Source organism: Neomonachus schauinslandi, chromosome 1, assembly GCF_002201575.2.
Source record: "Neomonachus schauinslandi chromosome 1, ASM220157v2, whole genome shotgun sequence".
NCBI lineage: Eukaryota > Metazoa > Chordata > Mammalia > Carnivora > Phocidae > Neomonachus > Neomonachus schauinslandi.
The window spans coordinates 69,844,761-69,864,393 of NC_058403.1; the positions used below are offsets into that span (position 1 = coordinate 69,844,761).

Sequence of the window (19,633 nt, forward strand, 5' to 3'; positions counted from 1 at the left end):
TTTTTAATCTCTTCACTGGGTTTTTCATTTCAGTTAATTTTTTTTAAAAATTTTATTTATTTGAGAGAGAGAATAAGAGAGAGCGAGAGCGGGCGCGCTCAGTTGGTTAAGCGACTGCCTTCGGCTCAGGTCATGATCCTGGAGTCCCGGGATCGAGTCCCGCATTAGGCTCCCTGCTTAGCAGGGAGCCTGATCCCGGGACTCCAGGATCATGACCTGAGGCGAAGGCAGTCGCTTAACCAACTGAGCCACCCAGGCACCCTCATTTCAGTTAATTTTTTTTTTTAACATACTTTTTTTTTTTAAGATTTTATTTATTTGACACAGAGAGAGTGAGAGAGAGAGAGCATAAGCAGGGGGAGTGGCAGGCTGGCAGAGGGAGAAGCAGGCTCTCTGCTGAGCAAGGAGCCCGATGTGGGACTCGATCCTAGGACTCTGGGATCATGACCTGAGCTGAAGGCAGCCGCTTAACCGACTGAGCCACCCAGGTGCCCGATTTCAATTAATTTTTTAGAACTACAAGTTCCATTTTTGTTTTTTTCCTAATATGCCTAGCCATGTTTCAGAGACCCTTCCTTTATACTCATATTTCAAACTTCTCACTCCTTCAAACATATTCAACAAATTTATTCAAATTACTAAGACAAAACAAACTTTCTGTAGTCTGTGGGAGTCATCCTCTCTTGTTTCTGCTGGCTCTTGTTCATGTGACATGGTTTTTGCGCATTTTGTGATTTTTTTCCCTGTGATCTCATGTGCCTTGGATTTTTAATTCTGTCGATTTTTGAAGTGAGGGCTGAAGATACATTCCTCCTAAGAGGGTTTGAATTGGTAAATTTTGTAAGGCACCTGTGGGCACTACCAAACAAAGACCATTTTATTTTTTTTTAAGATGTTATTTATTTATTTATCTGAAAGAGAGAGAACGAGCAGTGGGGAGGAGCAGAGGCAGAGAGAGAAAGAGAGAAGCTGACTCTCTGCTAAGCAGGAAGCCTGATGCAGGGCTTGACTCCAGACCCGGAGATCATGACCTGAGCTGAAAGGCAGATGCTTAACGGACGAAGCCACGCAGGAGCCCCAACAAAGACCATTTTATATACATTCTTGACTTAGGGTATTTAAGCCCTCATGGAAAATGTGACCCTATAAAGACCCTTGTTATAAATTCTCAGTGACTATCTCCTGCTACTCTCCAACTGCCAAGGTTGAAACAAAGTCTCAGCTTCATGAAGGGGAAGGGTCTCCTATCAGACTCTTCTCCTTAGGAAGACTACAGGCATTGTTTCCCGTTTCCTGGGTCCTATGAGGCTATCAAAGGAGAAGTTTAAAACCATTCAATTTGGGCAGATTCCACCAGGGTGAAGGCTTCCTTTAAATCTAGCTAACATCTGCATTCCCATTTCATTTCATTCTTAGCCTCAAAGTATTCCTTACTTTCTCACCAGCCCAATGATGTGTTTTCAAAAAAAAAATTTTAATACACATTTCACTTAGGATTTTTCTCAGCAAGAGGGTTATTCATGATCTCTCTCTAGTTTACCCCTAATGCCAGAAATGGAAGTGCTGATTCTCCTCTTAATTTCTTTCATTTGTTTTCTCTTTTCTATTAGTTGGGTTTTTTTTTTAAGAGTTTATTTATTTGTCAGAGAGAGAGAGAGAGAGAGCGCACGCACAAGCCTGGGGTAGCAGAAGTCTGCCTGCTGAGAAAGGAGCCTGATGCAGGGCTCGATCCCAGGACCCTGGGATCATGACCTGAGCCAAAGGCAGACGCTTAACTGACTGAGCCACCCAGGCGTCCCTCTACTATTAGTTCTAAGGCTTTAAATGAAGCCCACAATACTTCTTACCTAGATTACTACAACAGACTCCTAATTGATCATCATTCTATCTTCTATCTTGTTGCTGCAGCTATGCTCCAAAATACAAGTCTGATTCTCATTCTCTCTCTCACACACACACATCCACTTAAAACTCTTTAATGGCTTAAAAAAAAAAGTCTTTTTAATGGCTCTCTGACACCACAGTATACAGTATAAATTCCAAAATCCTTATGATCTGGAAAGTCCTTTGTGACCAGGCCTCAGCTCATCCCTCTGGTTTTCCCTCTCCTCTTCCCCATCCTACACAATTCAGTATAGTTATACTGAATTACATGCTTGGAATGTCCTTATATCCTCCTCATCTCCCCTTCATCCAGTTCATGCATGCTCAAGAACCACCCTAAGTGTTACTTTGTGAATTTGTGTGCTAAGCATTCTCTACAGTACCTCCCCACTCCCATCTCTATGATACACTTCTATTATATACATCAGTACACTACTAAGTAGTAAATGTTGGTTTACTTTCTGGCTCCAAGGAAAGAGCAGAAGCTTCTTAAACACAGGCTTTTGTCTTGGTATCCCCAGCACCTAGCATTGTGTTTGCTTGCACATGATCAATGTCTAATAAACTGACTTAGAGCTATCTCACAGTACTTCAGTTCACCAGTTGATATACCAGGAAAGAAAGGTCGGGCTTCAGTCAAAACAATACTTCCGTATCCTTTGAATTTTATACCGTGTGCATATCTTTATTCTTTAACTTTCATTTATAAAGTAATATGGTTACACTGTGGAAATCACAAACAACAAATGGGTACTTAAGATCTATCCATGTTCTTAAGATCAAATTTCCAGTGAGAGCATCACATACAAATTTTTTTTTTTAAACCATAAGAGACTTTTTTTTTTTTAAGACTTTTTATTTATTTATTTGACACAGAGAGAGAGAGTGAGAGAGAGAGCACAAGCAGGGGGAGCGGCAGGCAGGCAGAGGGAGAGGGAGAAGCAGGCTCCCTGCTAAGCAAGGAGCCCGATGCGGGGCTCGATCCCAGGACCCTGGGATCATGACCTGAGCCAAAGGCAGCCGCTCAACTGACTGAGACACCCAGGCGCCCTGTCATCACATACAAATTTTAAAAGCGCTCTATCTCAAACAATGTAAAGTGAAAATCACATACTCAAAAAACAAAAACAAAAACCTGTCAGATGACAAAGTAGATCCTGCTTTGTCTGATAGCTGACAAAGACATATCTAAGATGCCAGTGAAAAAAACTGAACAAAATTATTTCCTGAGGGGTGCTTGGCCTACTCAGCAGGTAGAGCATGTGACTCTTCATCTCAGGGTCGTGAGTTCGAGCCCCATGTTGTGGGCAGAGTTTACGTAAAGAAAAAGATTTGAAAAAAATTATTTCATGAAACATAAGTGGAAAAACCATGAATACATAATATTAGGATTTAATGTTAAATCAATTTAAAAAATTACAGAAAAGCATCTGATCATTTGACTTAAGTCCCTAGAAATTTGCATATTTATGTTGGTGAGAAATCTTTTTTGGGAATTGGACACAGAATTACCTTTCATTTGGGGTTGGCCGTATATCTGGGTATATATATGGTCATTTTAGTTACATAGGCCCAGGGAGGCTTTTTCCTTTAAAAAGGCTTCATATATTACTCAAATTTAAGAAACTTCCAACCCTTCTTCTCTCCTTCAACTGCAAATATCCCATCAGTCAAACAACAATTCCTACAGTTTCCATATAGATGAAACCACTCCGACCCATCCTTTTCGCTCTGCATTTATCGCTGTAGTCTTCGTTCAAGCCTTTACCTCTTACATGAACTACTGCATCTCTCTGCTCTTGGTCATGTTCCCTTTGATAGACCTTCTACACTGCTAAATAATGTAAATTTGATTGTCTTCTCTGTATCAATCTGCATTGCTGACTGGAAGTTTTCATCTTTCTTAAGCTGCCAATAAGATTTGGCCCTTATTTACTGCTTCCAAATGATACCCCTCTGCTCTCATTTCATCCCTATACCATTCCCTCCAGCCACACAGGTCTATATAACCTAGGCAGATCCCTTGGTGTTACTTTAGAATGCCATGCCTTTGCATAATATAGTTATATCAAATCAGTCCCCTCATTCACTAAATACCCACTTCCCTGTTAAGTTTTAGACCTTCCTCCTCCCCTCCTCACCCTGAAGTAGATAGATAGAGGAACAGATGTATACTTTTCCATGAAGTCTCAATCTCTATCCTTGTCTGTGCTAGCTTTTCCTTCTTGCAAACTTTAAAAACTCACTGAACTTGCCCAGGTCTCACTCTTCTCATACCAGTTCTCTCTCCCTAAGGTCTCAATCAAGCTGAACTAAAAGTTCTCAAGTTCTAGTATGTACAAATTTACATTCTCACCATTAGTAAATGCACTTTTATTTTTTATTTTTTTTAAAGATTTATTTATTTGACAGAGAGAGACACAGCGAGAGAGGGAACACAAGCAGGGGGAGTGGGAGAGGGAGAAGCAGGCTTCCCGCTGAGCAGGGAGCCCAATGCGGAGCTCGATCCCAGGACCCTGGGATCACAACCCGAGCCAAAGGCAGATGCTTAAGACTGAGCCACCCAGGCGCCCCAGTAAACACACTTTTAAAAAATGAAATTTCAGGGTGCCTGAGTGGCTCAGTCAGTTGGGCATCTGACTCTTGATTTCAGCTCAGATCATGATCTCAGGGTCGCGAGACTGAGACCCGGGTTGCATTGGGCTCCACACTCAAGCCTGCTTGAGATTCTCTCTCCCTCTCCCCCACATACTCTCTCTCTAAAATAAATAAATAAATCTTAAAAAAAAAAAAATTTCAAAATGCAACTTTTTGAGGGGAAGGAGTTCAAATATCCCAATAGCCAATCTTAGGTAATCTTGGGGCAAAACCAGCACAAATTTGATGAACAATTTTGAGACTTACGTGTTTCCATATTATTTGTCATAAAACCTGAGGCTTTGTTTTAGTGCCTTCCTAATACTTTTCCATTATACTTCTTAAATGCTAGTCTAAAAATTCATTTTTAGACTATTGTACTCCATTTTAATTTACTTATCTACACAGCAATTCTGAAAGTTAAAAGGTTCCTATAGGCAGACCGCTCTGGCTGCTTGTTCTAGCAGAGAGATGCATGAACTGTTATATTTGCCTCATAATGAACCCTAAAATACCACCGTCACAAGGCATCCACTAATCTTTTCCTTTTCAGAGAATTAAATCACTGAGTTCATATCATTTTTGGCTCTTGTCTTTCTAGGTGCTCACACTGCACTAAAGCACCATAAAAAGCACAAAGAATATGTTGGTGGGGGAGTGAAACTCCCTCTGCCATAATAGCAACTAATGCTGGCTGCTTTCACTCCTCTGAAATGTGTTCACAAGGAAATTCAACTTAAAAATGACCACGTCATACAAATAGTTGTTGTCAACCTCTCTACTACCCTCCAACTATCAGAACTCCAATACAACTGACTGGAAACCCTTCAGAGAATTTACAGGCTCTGAAGTAAAATAAAAGATGGTATGAAAATCAGGAACTTGTAAAGTCAATCCTCAGGCAAGCTCGCCTGTCAACAATATGGTCTGTCTATCCTAAAAGGTCTAACTGCCTACATTTTTTTTTCACTTTATTATGCTGCCTAAAATGCAACCACTGAAGAGATTAATTTAGGTTAACAAACATGCTTTTTATTTTATTTATTTATTTTTTTAGAGGTGGGGGGCAAAGGGAGAAGGGGAGACTCCGCACTGAGTGCAGAGCCGGAGGCAGGGCTTGATCTCACAACCCTGAATCACGACCTGACCTGAAATCAGAGTTGGACACCAAACCAACTGAGCCACCCAGGTGCCCCATCATTTATTAACTTCTTCATTAGATGTTGAGCTACTCCCTAAAACCCTGTAAATTGAGAGCAAAAATAAGAGATTAAGGGAGTTGGGTTAGGAAAAAAGATATAAGTAGCTTTAGCACCCAGGTGCCTTTTGGAGGAGAGCTAAGGAAGGCCTACCAGAAGTGCTGCATTAGGGTGGGAGGTACCTTAGAGCATGAAAAAGATACTGGGTACCTGAGCATAGAGACACCAAACAGTTGGAATGAAGGTATCAAATTTTTCCTCTGGCCAGTCCTAAACACTGTAAGGAAGAAAAAACATTCTTCATGTTCCCTTCAGTTCTCAGTATAGATATTAAGAGCATGAATACCACTCAAATAAACCTGAGTCTGACTCCTAGTCAAGTTGTGACTTTGATCTAGTTACTAATTTCTGTATAGCTCTCAGTTTCTTAGTTATAAAATGGGGATATTACCAACTTCATGAAGTGCTTGTGTAGATTAAGAAAATTCGTATTAAAGAACTTGGCACAGCTCCTTATTGGCAAATAGGCAAGCAGAGTAAGACATCTCAGTTTTCTTTCGCTCACTCATCTGATGCTATGAACATGTGCTTCACTCATGTTAAACACTCATTTTGTTTTTGTTTTTTTAAAGCAGGAATATAACAAGAAATAATCACTCTAGAAAAAAAAAATGAACATTCTAAAGAATAAAACAATACCAAAAGATATCTGCTTTAAAGAAACCTGGAAGTAAGCAGCATTCCAGTATGACTGAGAAGCATCAGGAGTGTTGTAGTGGCAGTAGAAAATTTAATAAAAGTATAGGTAAGTATTCCAAAGTTTCCTAGGTCCACAGGTTTATTGAACTACAGATTAAAATATAATTTATTAAAAGGGATTCTACAGGGAATGACTTTAAGACACAAAAATAAAGCTATAATAAAGGAAATAATAACTGTGATATTTTGGGGGCAGATAGTGTCAACACTCGAGGCCCAGAACTGCCATCCTATTTACAATCCTTACTTAACTATTTAATGCTAGAATCTAAGCTGTAGGCAGCATATCCCAGAGACAGCCCTATCATATCTCTGTTGACAATGTGCAGGATAACTTGCATCACTGGCGTTTGTCAGTGACCTGTAAGAAACATTCAAGAAGAAAGAGGAACCTCTACCTATGAATATTTTTTTAAAAGGAAGCACATGCTAAATCCTGGCAAGACTGAAGAAGGTAGTATTTGAGAGGGGCCCAAGAAACAAAGTACACCATTCACTTTCTTAAATAAAGCCAAATTATCTGAGTCATCTTGCTTGTATAATCATTCTTAAAGTATCGCTTGTATCACTTAGTGCATCATTTTATTTATTTATTTTAAGATTGTATTTATTTATTTGACAGAGAGAGACACAGCGAGAGAGGGAACACAAGCAGGGGGAGTGGGAGAGGGAGAGGCAGGTCTCCCGCAGAGTGGGAGCCCGATGCGGGGCTCAATCCCAGAACCCTGGGATCATGACCTGAGCCAAAGGCAGACGCTTAACGACTGAGCCACCCAAGCGCCCCAGTGCATCATTTTAGAAACAGAAGACAACAGAGAGATAATTAAAGGTCCCAGTGGTTCTTAATGTCGTGAAGTAGTAGAGCATTTAGTAATGTGAGAGACCATTTTTGGTATTTCATGACTGGGGGCTAGGAGAGCACTACTGGCATTTAGTGGAGAGAAGACAGGAATGCTATAGGACGTTGAAAAATGCCTCCCCTCCCACAAAGACTGCTCACACCTTCATTTCAGACTTATGACCTCCAGAACTGTGAGAGAATAAATGTGTGTAAAGCCTTGCAGTTTGTGGTAATTTGTTACAGCAGCCACAGGAAATAAATACAAGTGCTACATCTTCTGAAGCGGATAGAACAGTCCTACACAACAAAAAACTGTCCCAGCCAAAATGCCAATAACACTCCCACTGAACTAAATAGGAATATGAAGAAGTGAAGGTTAACTGAGGAGGCAGAGAAAAAGTATGGAGAGCTAAATGATATAGGGGAAAGGAACAGTGATCAACAAGTTTAATCAAGTTGCAAGTTCTACCTATACATTCAGAGGTAATAACTATTTTTGATGGGTCAGCTGTAAAAAATTTGAACTTCTACCTTATTATATTCAGAATAAAACACCTATCTTTTTTAAAGGGGCGGGACTAATAACACAAGTTTGCAGATTTAAACTATCTGTACACTTGTTTATATAGGCTTATTTTTTTCCCCAAAGATTTTATTGACTTATTTGAGAGAGAGAGAGAAACAGCATGAGAGGAGAGGGTCACAGGGAGAAGCAGGCTCCCCGCCGAGCCAGGAGCGGGACTCGATCCCAGGACTCCGGGACCATGACCTGAGCCGAAGGCAGTCGCTTAACCAACTGAGCCACCCAAGCACCCCAAATAGGCTTATTTTTGAAGTCTCAATATTACAGGCAGCAACAGGATGGCTTAATCTAACCCTGCATCTTAGTGTGTTCAGGCTGCTCTAACAAAAATACCTTTGACTGTGTGGCTTAAACAACAAACATTTATTTCTCACAGCTCTGGAAGCTGGGAAGTCCAAGATCAAGGGTCCAGAAGATTTAGTATGTGGTACAGGCCTGCTTCCTGGTTCAAAGACAGCTGTCTTAAGGGCACCTTGCTGGCTCAGTCAGTAGAGCATGCGACTCTTGATTTTGGGGTTGTCAGTTTGAGCCCTACACTAGGTGTAAAGATTACTTAAGAAAATTTAAAAAAAAATTTTAAGTATATTAAAAAAAAAAAAAAAGAACAAAGACAGCTGTCTTCTTACTGTGTCCTCACAGAAGGGGCAAGAGTTCCCTGGGGTCTCTTTTTTAAGGATACTAGTCCCACTCATGAGAGCTCCATCCTCATTACCTAATCACCTCCCAAAGGCCCCCACCTCCTCATACCACCACACAGAGGGTTTAGGATCTCAACATATGAAATTTGGGAGGGGCACACAAAAATTAATCTATAATTTATGGCAGGAGCTCCACTTTACTATTTCTCACTACATGAACCCTTTTCATTTACTCCTTCTCTTCCTTGCATCTGTTTTAAGCCTGCTAATGGCACCAAAGTGTATTATTCAACCCAGCCTGTGGTATACAATTCACCAGTGGCCATTTCTTTGCTGCTGCCTCTTAGTTCACACTCTCTCCATTAATGACTTGATATAGGAAATAACCCAAAACCTGTAATGCAGTTATCTCCACCACAGCTGAAGAAAGAATCAAGAGATTTTCCAAACTATAGTAGTCCCTTATGCCTATCCTCTATATCACTTTCAAGTGCCAAAAAAATTAGTCTCTCCTCCACTACTTTCAAGGAACCAAAGTAGAGCAGTCAGAGAGAGAGACAGAGACAGAGAGAGAAGAAAAGAAAAAGAGAAGAATCCCTCTGTAAAGCCCTTATTATCCCAGGACAGAGAACGGAAAAAATTAGTCTCTCCGCTACTTTCAAGGAACCAAAGTAGAGCAGTCAGAGAGAGAGAGAGAGAGAGAGAGAGAGAAGGAAAGGAAAGGAAAGGAAAGAATCCCTCTACAGAGCCCTTATTATCCCAGAAGGATAGAGAACAGAAATGATAAAGACACAAAGAGATTGCTTTTTAGTTCTACCTATCCCCCAGAAATGATAACAAAGTAAGCTAGACTGTCCACCTAGGAAACAGGAGTGAGTGACAGTTGCAAGAAGTAAGGTGAGAGCTAACCTCATCAGTCTCCCAACCTCAAGTTTTTAAGCATTCAGGAATTGAAAACATTAAAAAACAAAAACAAACAAACAAAAACACCAAAAATTTATACCCAGAAAACTAAATTTATTAAGTATAAGAGAAACGAAATGACTGAGTTAGCGGACAGATAAACAAAGCTAATTTTTGTTGGATCAACAAAGGAAACTATTGTGAGGGTAGTAGTAATATGGTGAAAAATGCATAGGCTAGGAGTAAAGACACCAGAATTCTAGTCCCTATTCTGCCATTACCTAAGACCATGCTACCCAAAGTGTGGTCCTGAGACCAGCTATCTCTAGTCCATGACAAGATTAAAAGAGAAATTCTAAAAATAAATAAGTAAATAAATAAAAGAGAAATTCTAGTGTAAGCATTTAGAAACTTTTCTAACAATTTGATAGAGTAATTTTATGTCTGTGGAATCTAATAATTAAAAGTTCAGGCTTAAAAGATTTATGGACGGCAAATTATCATATGAAAAATGCCCAATATCATTAGTCACTAGGGAAATGCAAATTAAAACCACAATACTATACCATTATACACCTATTAAAATGACTACAAAATATTAAAAATACCAAATGAACAAAAAATAAAATAAAAATAAAAATAGAATAATAATAATAAAAAAATACCATATGGGCAACTGAACTCTCATACATTGCTGATGGGAATGGTAATCATGACCTTGGAAAACAGTTTAGCAATTTCTTAAAGTTATATACCTATCATATAATCCAATTATCCCACTTTAGGTATTTATCCAAGGGAAATGAAAACTTACATTCACACACTTGTATGCTAATGTTTTTAGCAGCTTTATTTATAATCTCCCAAACTGGAAACAGCACAATTATCCATTCACTTAATGAATGGATAAACAAATTGTAGTATATCCGTTCAATGGTATACTATTCACCAATAAAAACGAACAACGATATGAATGAATCTCAAATGCAGTATGCTAATTGAAAGAAGCCAGACTCAAAAGGCTACATACTGTGATTCCATTTATATGACATTCTGGAAAAGAAAAACAATAGACAAAAAGATTAGGCTATAGGTGGGGGGGAGGGATTGACTACAAAGGGGCAGGAGGAATTTTCTGAGGATGATAGAACTGTTTTGCAACTTCACTGTAGTTACAGAATTGTACACAGTTATTAAAATTCATAACTACACATTTAAAAAGGGCAGATTTTACTGCATGCAAATTATACCTTAATTTTAAAAAGAATTTGGGCTTATATTTTGTTATTTTTATCTCATTTTTCAAGCAATTAATTTTTATTGTATTTTATAAAAGTACTGGTCCATGAAGACTGAAAATTAAAAAAAAAAAGGGGGGGTCCTTTCCTCCAAAAAAGTTTGAAGAACACTGACCTAGTCATATAAACCTAAGTCACTTTACTGCTCATTTGATTAACTCAGAAATGAGTCAAGATGGTTTTTAAGATATCTTCCAGCCCAGGGGGCACTGGGTCACTCAGTCAGTTGAGCGTTGGGCCGACTCTTGATTTCAGCTCAGGTCATGATCTCAGGGTTGTGAGATCCAGCCCAACATCCAGCTCTGCGCATGCCATGGAGCCTGCTTAAGATTCTCTCTCACCCTCTCCCACTGCCCCTCCCACCCTCTTAAAAAAATCTATGAATATTCAATGATTTCTGGTTTCCTCAAGTGCCTACATAATATCTGAGTTACTACCATACTCCTGATGTTGGAAGTACCATTACATCCTCCTGGTTTTCCTCCTAAATCTTTGGTTTCTCTGTACTTTCTTCTTTGCACTGTGTCAGATGTTAGTGTTCCTTCAGCTTTGGGTCTTGGAGCCTACTGTATTCTCAGAGTACACTCTCCCCTGCAAGATGCTATTCACATTTACATTTCAACCGCCATCGCTACAACTCCTCAGATGACACTCCTCTTTCTAGACCCAAATAGTCATTTGTTTATTGAACAGTCCACTTGGAAGTCTCAGAGGCAGCAACTTATCTGAAACTGAACAAATCATCTTCTCCTCCAAACCTCTTCCACTATCCCATATCCTTCACAAATAGCACCATTATATACCTAGATGTCCAAAACAGAATCCTAAGCTTCATTCTGACTCCTCTGACTTCTTCCCATATCTTTCTTCCCTTATCTTCCACTTCTCTGCCACAAACTTATTTCAATAAGGACACCAGTGTCTTTCTTGGATTAAAGCAACAGTTTTCTACTTATCTCGATGCCTACCTCTTCTCCACTATAGCCAAGTAACTCTTTCTAAAAAATCTAAATCTGGTTATGTCATTCCCCCAATTAAATTTTTCATTGACTCCCCACTACACTAGAATACAGCCAAGATTTAACATGGGTTACAAAGCCCTTCCTAATCTGGCACCCCCCCCCACTATCTCTTCAGTTCAATTTACTGCATCTCCCACTAACTATGCCCTATTCATTTGGAATTATCATCAACTCCCTAAATCTACTGTCTCTTCTTTCTTGTGTCTGTATGTGTGTTTATCTGTCCCTCTCTCCTCCAGGCCTTTGTACATGTTCCTCCTGTAGGAAACATCTCTCCTGCAAGTTTTTTTTTTTCTTTCTTTTTTTTTTAAATTAAGTTTTAGCTAAGAAATTATTTCTTCTGGGAAACCTTTCTTTACCTCCATCTTTTGTGCTCCCATAATAGCTACCTACCATTCTCCCATTGTATTATAATACCTATGTATGTGTCTGTATTCCCATTAACCTTTATGCTTTTTGAGCACAGACACCTTGTCTTGCTCATAGTAGTATTTCCAGGATCTGAACCATGCCAGGCACATAGTAGTCCATCAATACTGAATTTATTAGTAAGATTCCATTCACAACTCAAAATTTATTACCTCTCTAAATTCTGCTCAAACATCATCACCTCCTGAAATAGTTCTTACAACTCCAAGAGTTTCCTCTTGGTATCTAGAACGCTTACAACCATCTTTCCTGACAGAGAACTTAAACACAGTTTAATACTAACCCAAGAGAAATGTATTGTAGAAAAGAATATGAATTGAAATTGGCCACAAAGCCAAAAACTCCACATACCACAGTTTCTAATTTCTGTAACAAATATGCATTCATTTAACAGTTTTAGACAAAGTTAAACTAAGGTCTCTTCTATAATTTCATTAAGTACATGAGTGCCTACTATGCATGAAGTTTTATGGAATTCTATACTAACTCCTGTTTTCTTCTCAGCCTCCACTTTCTGTTCCCTCACATTTTGTCCTTACCTTCTATTGCCTGTGTATTTTTACCAATTCTATAGAGCATCTATATATCCCTCATCTCATGAAATTATTCTGATTACATCTGTGCATTTTGTCTATGTGTGGCTGGATGTCAGCCCAAGCTGGTGTTAATGGAATACTGCCATGGTTCAAAACATTAAAAATTGTTCTTTTGGGGGGTACCTGGCTGGCTCAGTTGGAGAAGCATGCAACTCTTGATCTTGGGGTCGTGAGTTCAAGCCCCACACTGGGTGTAGAGATTACTTAAATAAATTTTTTAATTGTCCTTTTGGAATTACATTCAGATCCAGCAGCACATTCCTTCCTCATGTTTTAAGAACTGATACGACTTTTGAAAGCAGTTAACAGTCATTCAAACCCAAGTACGATGAATATTAAGGGAGATCAAACTGATAATACTGTAAAATGTAGTGGACTATAAAGTAACAGGACTGGTTTTCTATGCAACTTCAAATGACTCTAACATCAACGGTAAAGGTATACAGTTTCTCAATGTGAGTATTTCAAGGACTGTCACTTCCCTTGGCTTATCAGAGTTTGATCACAGAAAAAATATTTATGATGTAATATTAATTGAAAAGCTATTCTAGGGGCACCTGGGTGGCTCAGTCGTTAAGCATCTGCCTTCCACTCAGGTCATGATCCCAGGGTCCCGGGATCAAGCCCCATATCAGGCTCCCTGCTTGGCGGGGAGTCTGCTTCACCCTCTCCCTCTGCCTGCCGCTCCTCCTGCTTGTGCTCTCTGTCAAATAAATAAATAAAATCTTAAAAAAAAAAAATTGCTGTTGTGAGAGATTAGTTTTTACTTTTTTCAAAATGATTTCATGTTATGATTTGTATGTGTGTGTGATTTTTTAAGTATTTTTTTTTTAAAATCAAGGGTCAGGGTGCCTGGCTGGCTCAGTCAGGAGAACACATGACTCTTAATCTCAGAGTCGCAAGTTCAAGCCCCACATTAGGCATGGAGCCTACTTAAAAATAAATAAATAAAAATAAGGGCGCCTGGGTGGCTCAGTCTGTTAAGTGTCTGCCTTTTGGCTCCGGTCATGATCTCAGGGTCCTGGGATGGAGCCCCGCCTTGGGGACTCTGATTTTCCCTCTCCCTCTGACCCTCTTCCCTGCTCACATTTATGTGTGTGTGCTCGCTTTCAAATAAATTAAAATCTTTAAATAAATAAAAATCAGTCAATACACCTGAAGCTAATATAATATCATGTTGAACTATATTCAAATAAAAATAAGAAAAAAATCGAGTCATTACTTCATACTCATAAATCATATAGAGAGATTTGTTCTACTTAGTGAGAAATAAGACTTAAAATTCTGTTTTCTGTTCTATTTTTAAAGCCACAGAAAAGGTAAGGCTCACATTTTTGAAAATGCATTGCTTTCACCAGAATGTTGAGCTTCCAGAAAGTAAAATCTTTTTGAAATCACAGCATAAGCTCTTAAGGTCAATTTAATTCATCCAGCAATGAGTAAGTATCAAATACCTTTTTATCATAAAAACTACAATTTTAAAATATATGTGGAAAGAACCCCAAACTTTCCTTTTTAATATATGTGAAAAAGACCAAAGGGGTTAATCATGTGTTTCTAACAGTTAATCACTGTCTTGTAAAAAAAAAAAAAAAATCCCCAAAGTTATTATTTTTTAAAGTTTTTTTAATTTATTCAAGTAATCTCTACACCCAATGTGGGGCTCGAACTCACGACCCTGAAATCAAGAGTCGCATGCTCTTCTGACTGAGCCTGCCAAGAGCCCCAGAATCCCCAAAATTATTAATAGAAATTCATAATACATTAAGAACAATCTAAGGTATTTTCCCTTTTGCAGACTTCCAGATACCATTGTCTACTAAGGGTCTCCAACCTGATTCAGGAATAGAAAGGCCTGTGGCCAGGAAACAAGCCATGTAAGCTAGCATAGAATTAAACCAAGTAAGTGAGCCATTTTATCTCACCACACTTTGGGTTTTGTCCATATTTAACAAAAACGCTGAATTAGAAAAAATAATGTGAGGTTCTGAGTTCCTGAAGGGGTGGTAATTAACATAAAAAACTGAAATTAAGTAGGTGGCATCTTAAACCAACTCTAGAAAAATCTAAAAATTAATAATAACCACTTCTATATCTGATTCACTACAAAGATTTTTCTATAGAAAAATAATGCTGCAATATTAACTTATATACACATTAATTTTCTAATTTTCCCAATAACAGCAATCTGCTTAGACACTGGGAAATGCATTAGATCTTTAATAGTCCAATCACAAAAGTTTTAAAATATTAAGAAAAGTTGATCATTCCATTCCTCATCCCAATTTTACTTCAAATTTTACTCTACCAATTTTGACGTGATGTTTCATGCCCACCAGCTAGAAAATGCATCAAACGTCTAGTTGTCATTGCAGAGCAAAAGAAAAAACTAGCTTTAAATTATAAAACAGCAACGTGCATACAACCTGTCTGGTTAGAACAATATAAAATTTTACTTAACCAGATCTTATATGTCAAACTCTAGGTACATTAACAGTAGAAACATTCTCTGCACCTAACAAATAACCAGATAAAGTACAGATCTGCTCAGAAAGGGAACTAACATTCTAACCTCCTTCCAAAATGACAAACTAGAACGGCAAAATTACACTCAGGCACATGGAGTACTCTTCTCTCAAATCACTCCACAGAGAACTTCATCATTTGCTCCGCCCTCTAATAACTCATGCAAAAAAAGTTCAGCACCATCAGAGAGAAACAAGGCATAGAGAATTCATAGAATGGCTTAGGGCCTTTCCTCCAGGCGGCAAGAGGATCTGCGTGTGCCCTTCGCAGGGGTCCAAAGGAAAATAACCGAGGATTTGGGGGATGCTGACACCCAAAAACTGACTTTCTCTCAAAGAAGTTTCTGCCGCCATCCCTATTTTATCAGCAGGAGGCTCCGGCGCCATCGTCCCAGTCTTTATTATTTTATTATGGGGAGGTGGGAAACGCCACCCAGGATTCCTCCAGGCCTTCCCTATTAAGGTTGGGGGGGGGTTCCCCCTCATTCTTCTCTTAAAACCTCTGTCTTGAAGGTACTTCTCAGCACCCCCCTTTCTAGCGGCCTATCCCCCAGGATCGGTAAAGGCACTGCCAAACCCACCAGCCTCGTCGTTAAGGCGGGAGGGCCCGAGCACGCCCGGGCCACGGCGATGGCTCTGAGGGGCCCAGAAAGGGGAAGGGCAGGCCAGGGACTGGGGGAGAATGACCTGGCCGAGGAAGAATGGAAAAAGGAGGTGAGAGATGCACTGCACCCCACGGCTGCACAGAGAAGAGAAGGTAATGAAGGAGGAGGAGGGCGGTGGCCCGGGTGCGGCCCCCCACCTCTCCCGCCCCCAGGTCCCCGGGCCGGCGGGGGCGGATGAGATCGGCCCATTCCCCGGGTCTTGGATGACAATGGGGGCATTGGGGGTGAGTGGGGGTGTCTCCCTCCACACTGCGAGAAGACCGAGAACGAGGTATGGGGTGCGCGGGGGGGCTGTCTCCCGCCTGAACCCGGAGACCCGACGCCGTCGTCGCCTCTTCCTCAGAAGGGAGGACGGGAGCTGTGGGGAAAGCCCGAGGGAGAAATGCATGAAGGTAAGGGGAAGCCCGGGGCGGAACGGCCGTCCGCTCCAGACCCCACTCTCCACCTTCCGGTAACCGCGTCTCTTACCGGTGATGGCGGTGAACTGCTGAATTAACCCCTTCAGCGCCGAGGACGCCGCGGAGCCCCCGTGGGCAGCCATCTTACCGCCGCCGCCGCTGCCGCCGAACAACAACACAGACACACACGGACCGCCCTCCCCCACTTCGCCGCGCCGTTTGCGCAGGCTCATTGACCGCCCCCAAGCTCCGCCCCTCCCGCCCCCCTCCCCCCCCCCGCGGAGATCGGCGCAGGCGCACTTCCAGGCCGGTCCGGGAACGCTATCTGCTCTCCCGGTTGGTTGGCTGCCCGGTAGCTGCCTCCCGGCAGCATCCTTTACAACCTCTGGTGCCTTCCTCTTCAAGCTCCAAGGCCAGTCTCATAGATGCGATATCTGTTCCTGGTTTCCGAGATAAGCTTCAGCGAGCTCGGCAGATAGTAGGCTCTTTGCGTTTCAACTTCACAAGTTTTATTGACAGACCCAACTGCCGATGACAGTTTTTCCTTCTTTTTTTGCAGCTCCATAGCCCTCTGCTAGGTTTCCTACAGCTCCTGTCAAAATACAAATCCTACATCATCGCACTGAAGCGTCTCTCGCACCTGCTCCCCAGCCTCTAAACTAATTGCCTAGCTTTCCTTCAATAAATTTGTCAACCCATGTCTCCCCTCAAGGTCTCAGTTTCCTCACCTATAAAACGAGAAGGTGTCATTTAGGTAAAAATAAAACGTGTATTTGTATATATAGTATATGTATATATGTATAGAATGAGCACTGGAAAGTTGTACTCAAAAGGATACTGGTGACGCCTAGAGAGGGGAGCAATAAAGGGGATGGCAAAAGAAGACCTTTATCCTTTTTTTTTTTTTTTTTAAGATTTTTAAAATTTGGAGTGCCTGGGTGGCTCAATCCTTAAGCGTCTGCCTTCGGCTCAGGTCATGATCCCAGCCAGGGTGGAGCCCCACATCCAGCTCCCTGCTCCGCGGGAAGCCTGCTTCTCCCTCTCCCACTCCCTCTGTTTGTGTTCCCTCTCTCGCTGTGTCTCTCTCTGTCAAATAAATAAATAAAAGCTTAAAAAAATTTTTTTTAAATTTATTTTAGAAAGAGCGAGCGTGTGGGTGAGTTGGGGAAGGGCAGAGGGAGAGGGGCAAGCAGACTCACTGAGAGCTGAAAGTGTTGGGCTGGATCTCATGACCCTGAGATCATGACCTGAGCAGAAATCAAGAGTCAGAGGCTCAACCCACAAAGCCACCCAGGTGTCCCTATCTTTTATTTTTAAACAAAGATAATATTAGTATATTACTTATATTTTTAAAACAATTATAGGGGTGCACTCAAATCTGATGATCTCTCCTTTTATTTATGAGAACAAAATTAAGGAGACTCAATTTAGAGTCTAACCTCCCACCCACATATTTTGCATCTACATAGGAAAATGGCCCAGTGAAAGATGAGAGGAGTCATGTGGAGAACTGACCCATCCTAAGAGTGTGTAAATGTGCTATTGGGGTGAATTAAGAAATAACTAAGTCAGGGGTGCCTGGGTGGCTCAGTCGTTAAGCGTCTGCCTTCGGCTTGGGTCATGATCCCAGGGTCCTGGAATCGAACCCCGCATCCGCATCCGGCTCCCTGCTCAGCGGGAAGCCTGCTTCTCCCTCTCTCACTCCCCCTGCTTGTGTTCCCTCTCTCGCTGTCAAAATAAATAAATAAAATCTTAAAAAAAAAAAAAGAACCAAAATAACTATAGGGTTATAGCTTCAGGAAGATATGACTGATATCTTACGATTGAAGATATGATTGATACGATATCAGAAAACAGACTCCTGATCAAGAGTATTGTCAATTAAATGACAAAGAATTGGTCCTAGCACCACCTCCAGATTGCTGCAATTCTCTGGGTGTGTTGAGGAATCCTAAGGACCAGTCATGGATTTGGGAAGCTGTTTGGCTCACATTGACACAGAAATGCAAAAAAGGAGAGGAAAACAAGGGCAAGAAACAGTGTGACCTCTTCCTTATTTTTTTTTATTTTACTTTTTTGAGAGTGAGTGATAGAGTTTTATTAAGTGAGGATACAGGAAAAGCTCTCAGGAGTGAGAGGGGTCCTGACAGGGTCCTTTCCTTACTATTTTTTAAAAAATCTTTTTTTTTTTTAAGTAATTTCTACAACCAATGTGGGACTTGAACTCACCACTCTGGGATCAAGAGTTGCACACTCCATGGGGCACCCGGGTGGCTAAGTCGGTTAAACATCTGACTCTTGATTTCAGCTCAGGTCATGATCCCAGGATCCTGGGATTGAGCCCCGTGTGTCCGGCTCCCTGCTCAGCATGGAGTCTGCTTAAGACTCTCTCCCTCTCCCTCTGCCCCTTCTCCCTGCACTTTCTTTCTCCACCCCCCTAAAATAAATAAATAAACCTTCATTTTTTTTCTTTAATTTTTTTCTTTTTTTTAAAAGGTTTTATTAATTTGAGAGAGAAAGAGAGTGAGAGAGAGAATGGGGGGGTGGGGATGGGGAGGGGGCAGAGGCAGGGAGAGGGAGAAGCAGGCTCCCTGCTGAGCAGGGAGCCCGACACACAGGGCTCAATCCAGGACCCTGGGATCATGACCTGAGCTGAAGGCAGACGCCTCACCGACTGAGCCACCCAAGTGCCCCATCCTCTCCCTTCCTAAAGGCTGTGTCACCATAGCCAACCATGCAAAATCAAGCTCCAAATAAAATGGTAGAACACCATTGACTACAAAAACTAGATGTAGTTATTACTGCAACTAGGACTGAGACCTGTAGATTTATTTCCAAGGTATTAAAATTCAGATATAGCAGTGTGATTTTTCAATTAATCTTGTGAAAAAGTGGTCAGGGTTATGCTATCCACAACTCTAGGAAAGATTCTGTGGAGACTAAAAAATAATCTAAAAGAAAAGGAGGCGGAAATTAATAATACAACTTTGAAAAGCCTTTTGAATTATTAACAAATATGAAAGATCTTTAGAATCATAAGAAAATATATTTATTTATTTTTAGAGATTTTATTTATTTGACAGAGACACAGCAAGAGAGGGAACACATGTAGGGGGAGTGGGAGAGGGAGAAACAGGGAGCCTGAAGCAGGGCTCGATCCCGGGATTTCGGGATCACGACCTGAGCAGAAGGCAGACGCTTAACGGCTGAGCCACCCAGGCCCCCAAGGAAATGTATTTAAATACCTTCTTCAAAT

General features: G+C 40.9%; 1 protein-coding gene across 1 annotated transcript in view; it reads right to left on the reverse strand.

Moving 5' to 3' along the window:
* Nucleotides 1–16,574, reverse strand: part of UBXN7 (UBX domain protein 7) — a 55,814-nt gene extending 39,240 nt beyond the window's left edge. The window contains exon 1 of the mRNA XM_021692303.2: nucleotides 16,448–16,574. Coding sequence (XP_021547978.2) covers nucleotides 16,448–16,520 — 73 coding nt within the window. The 5' untranslated portion in view covers nucleotides 16,521–16,574. The remainder of the gene's footprint in view (nucleotides 1–16,447) is intronic.
* Between the last annotated feature and the right edge of the window lie 3,059 nt (nucleotides 16,575–19,633).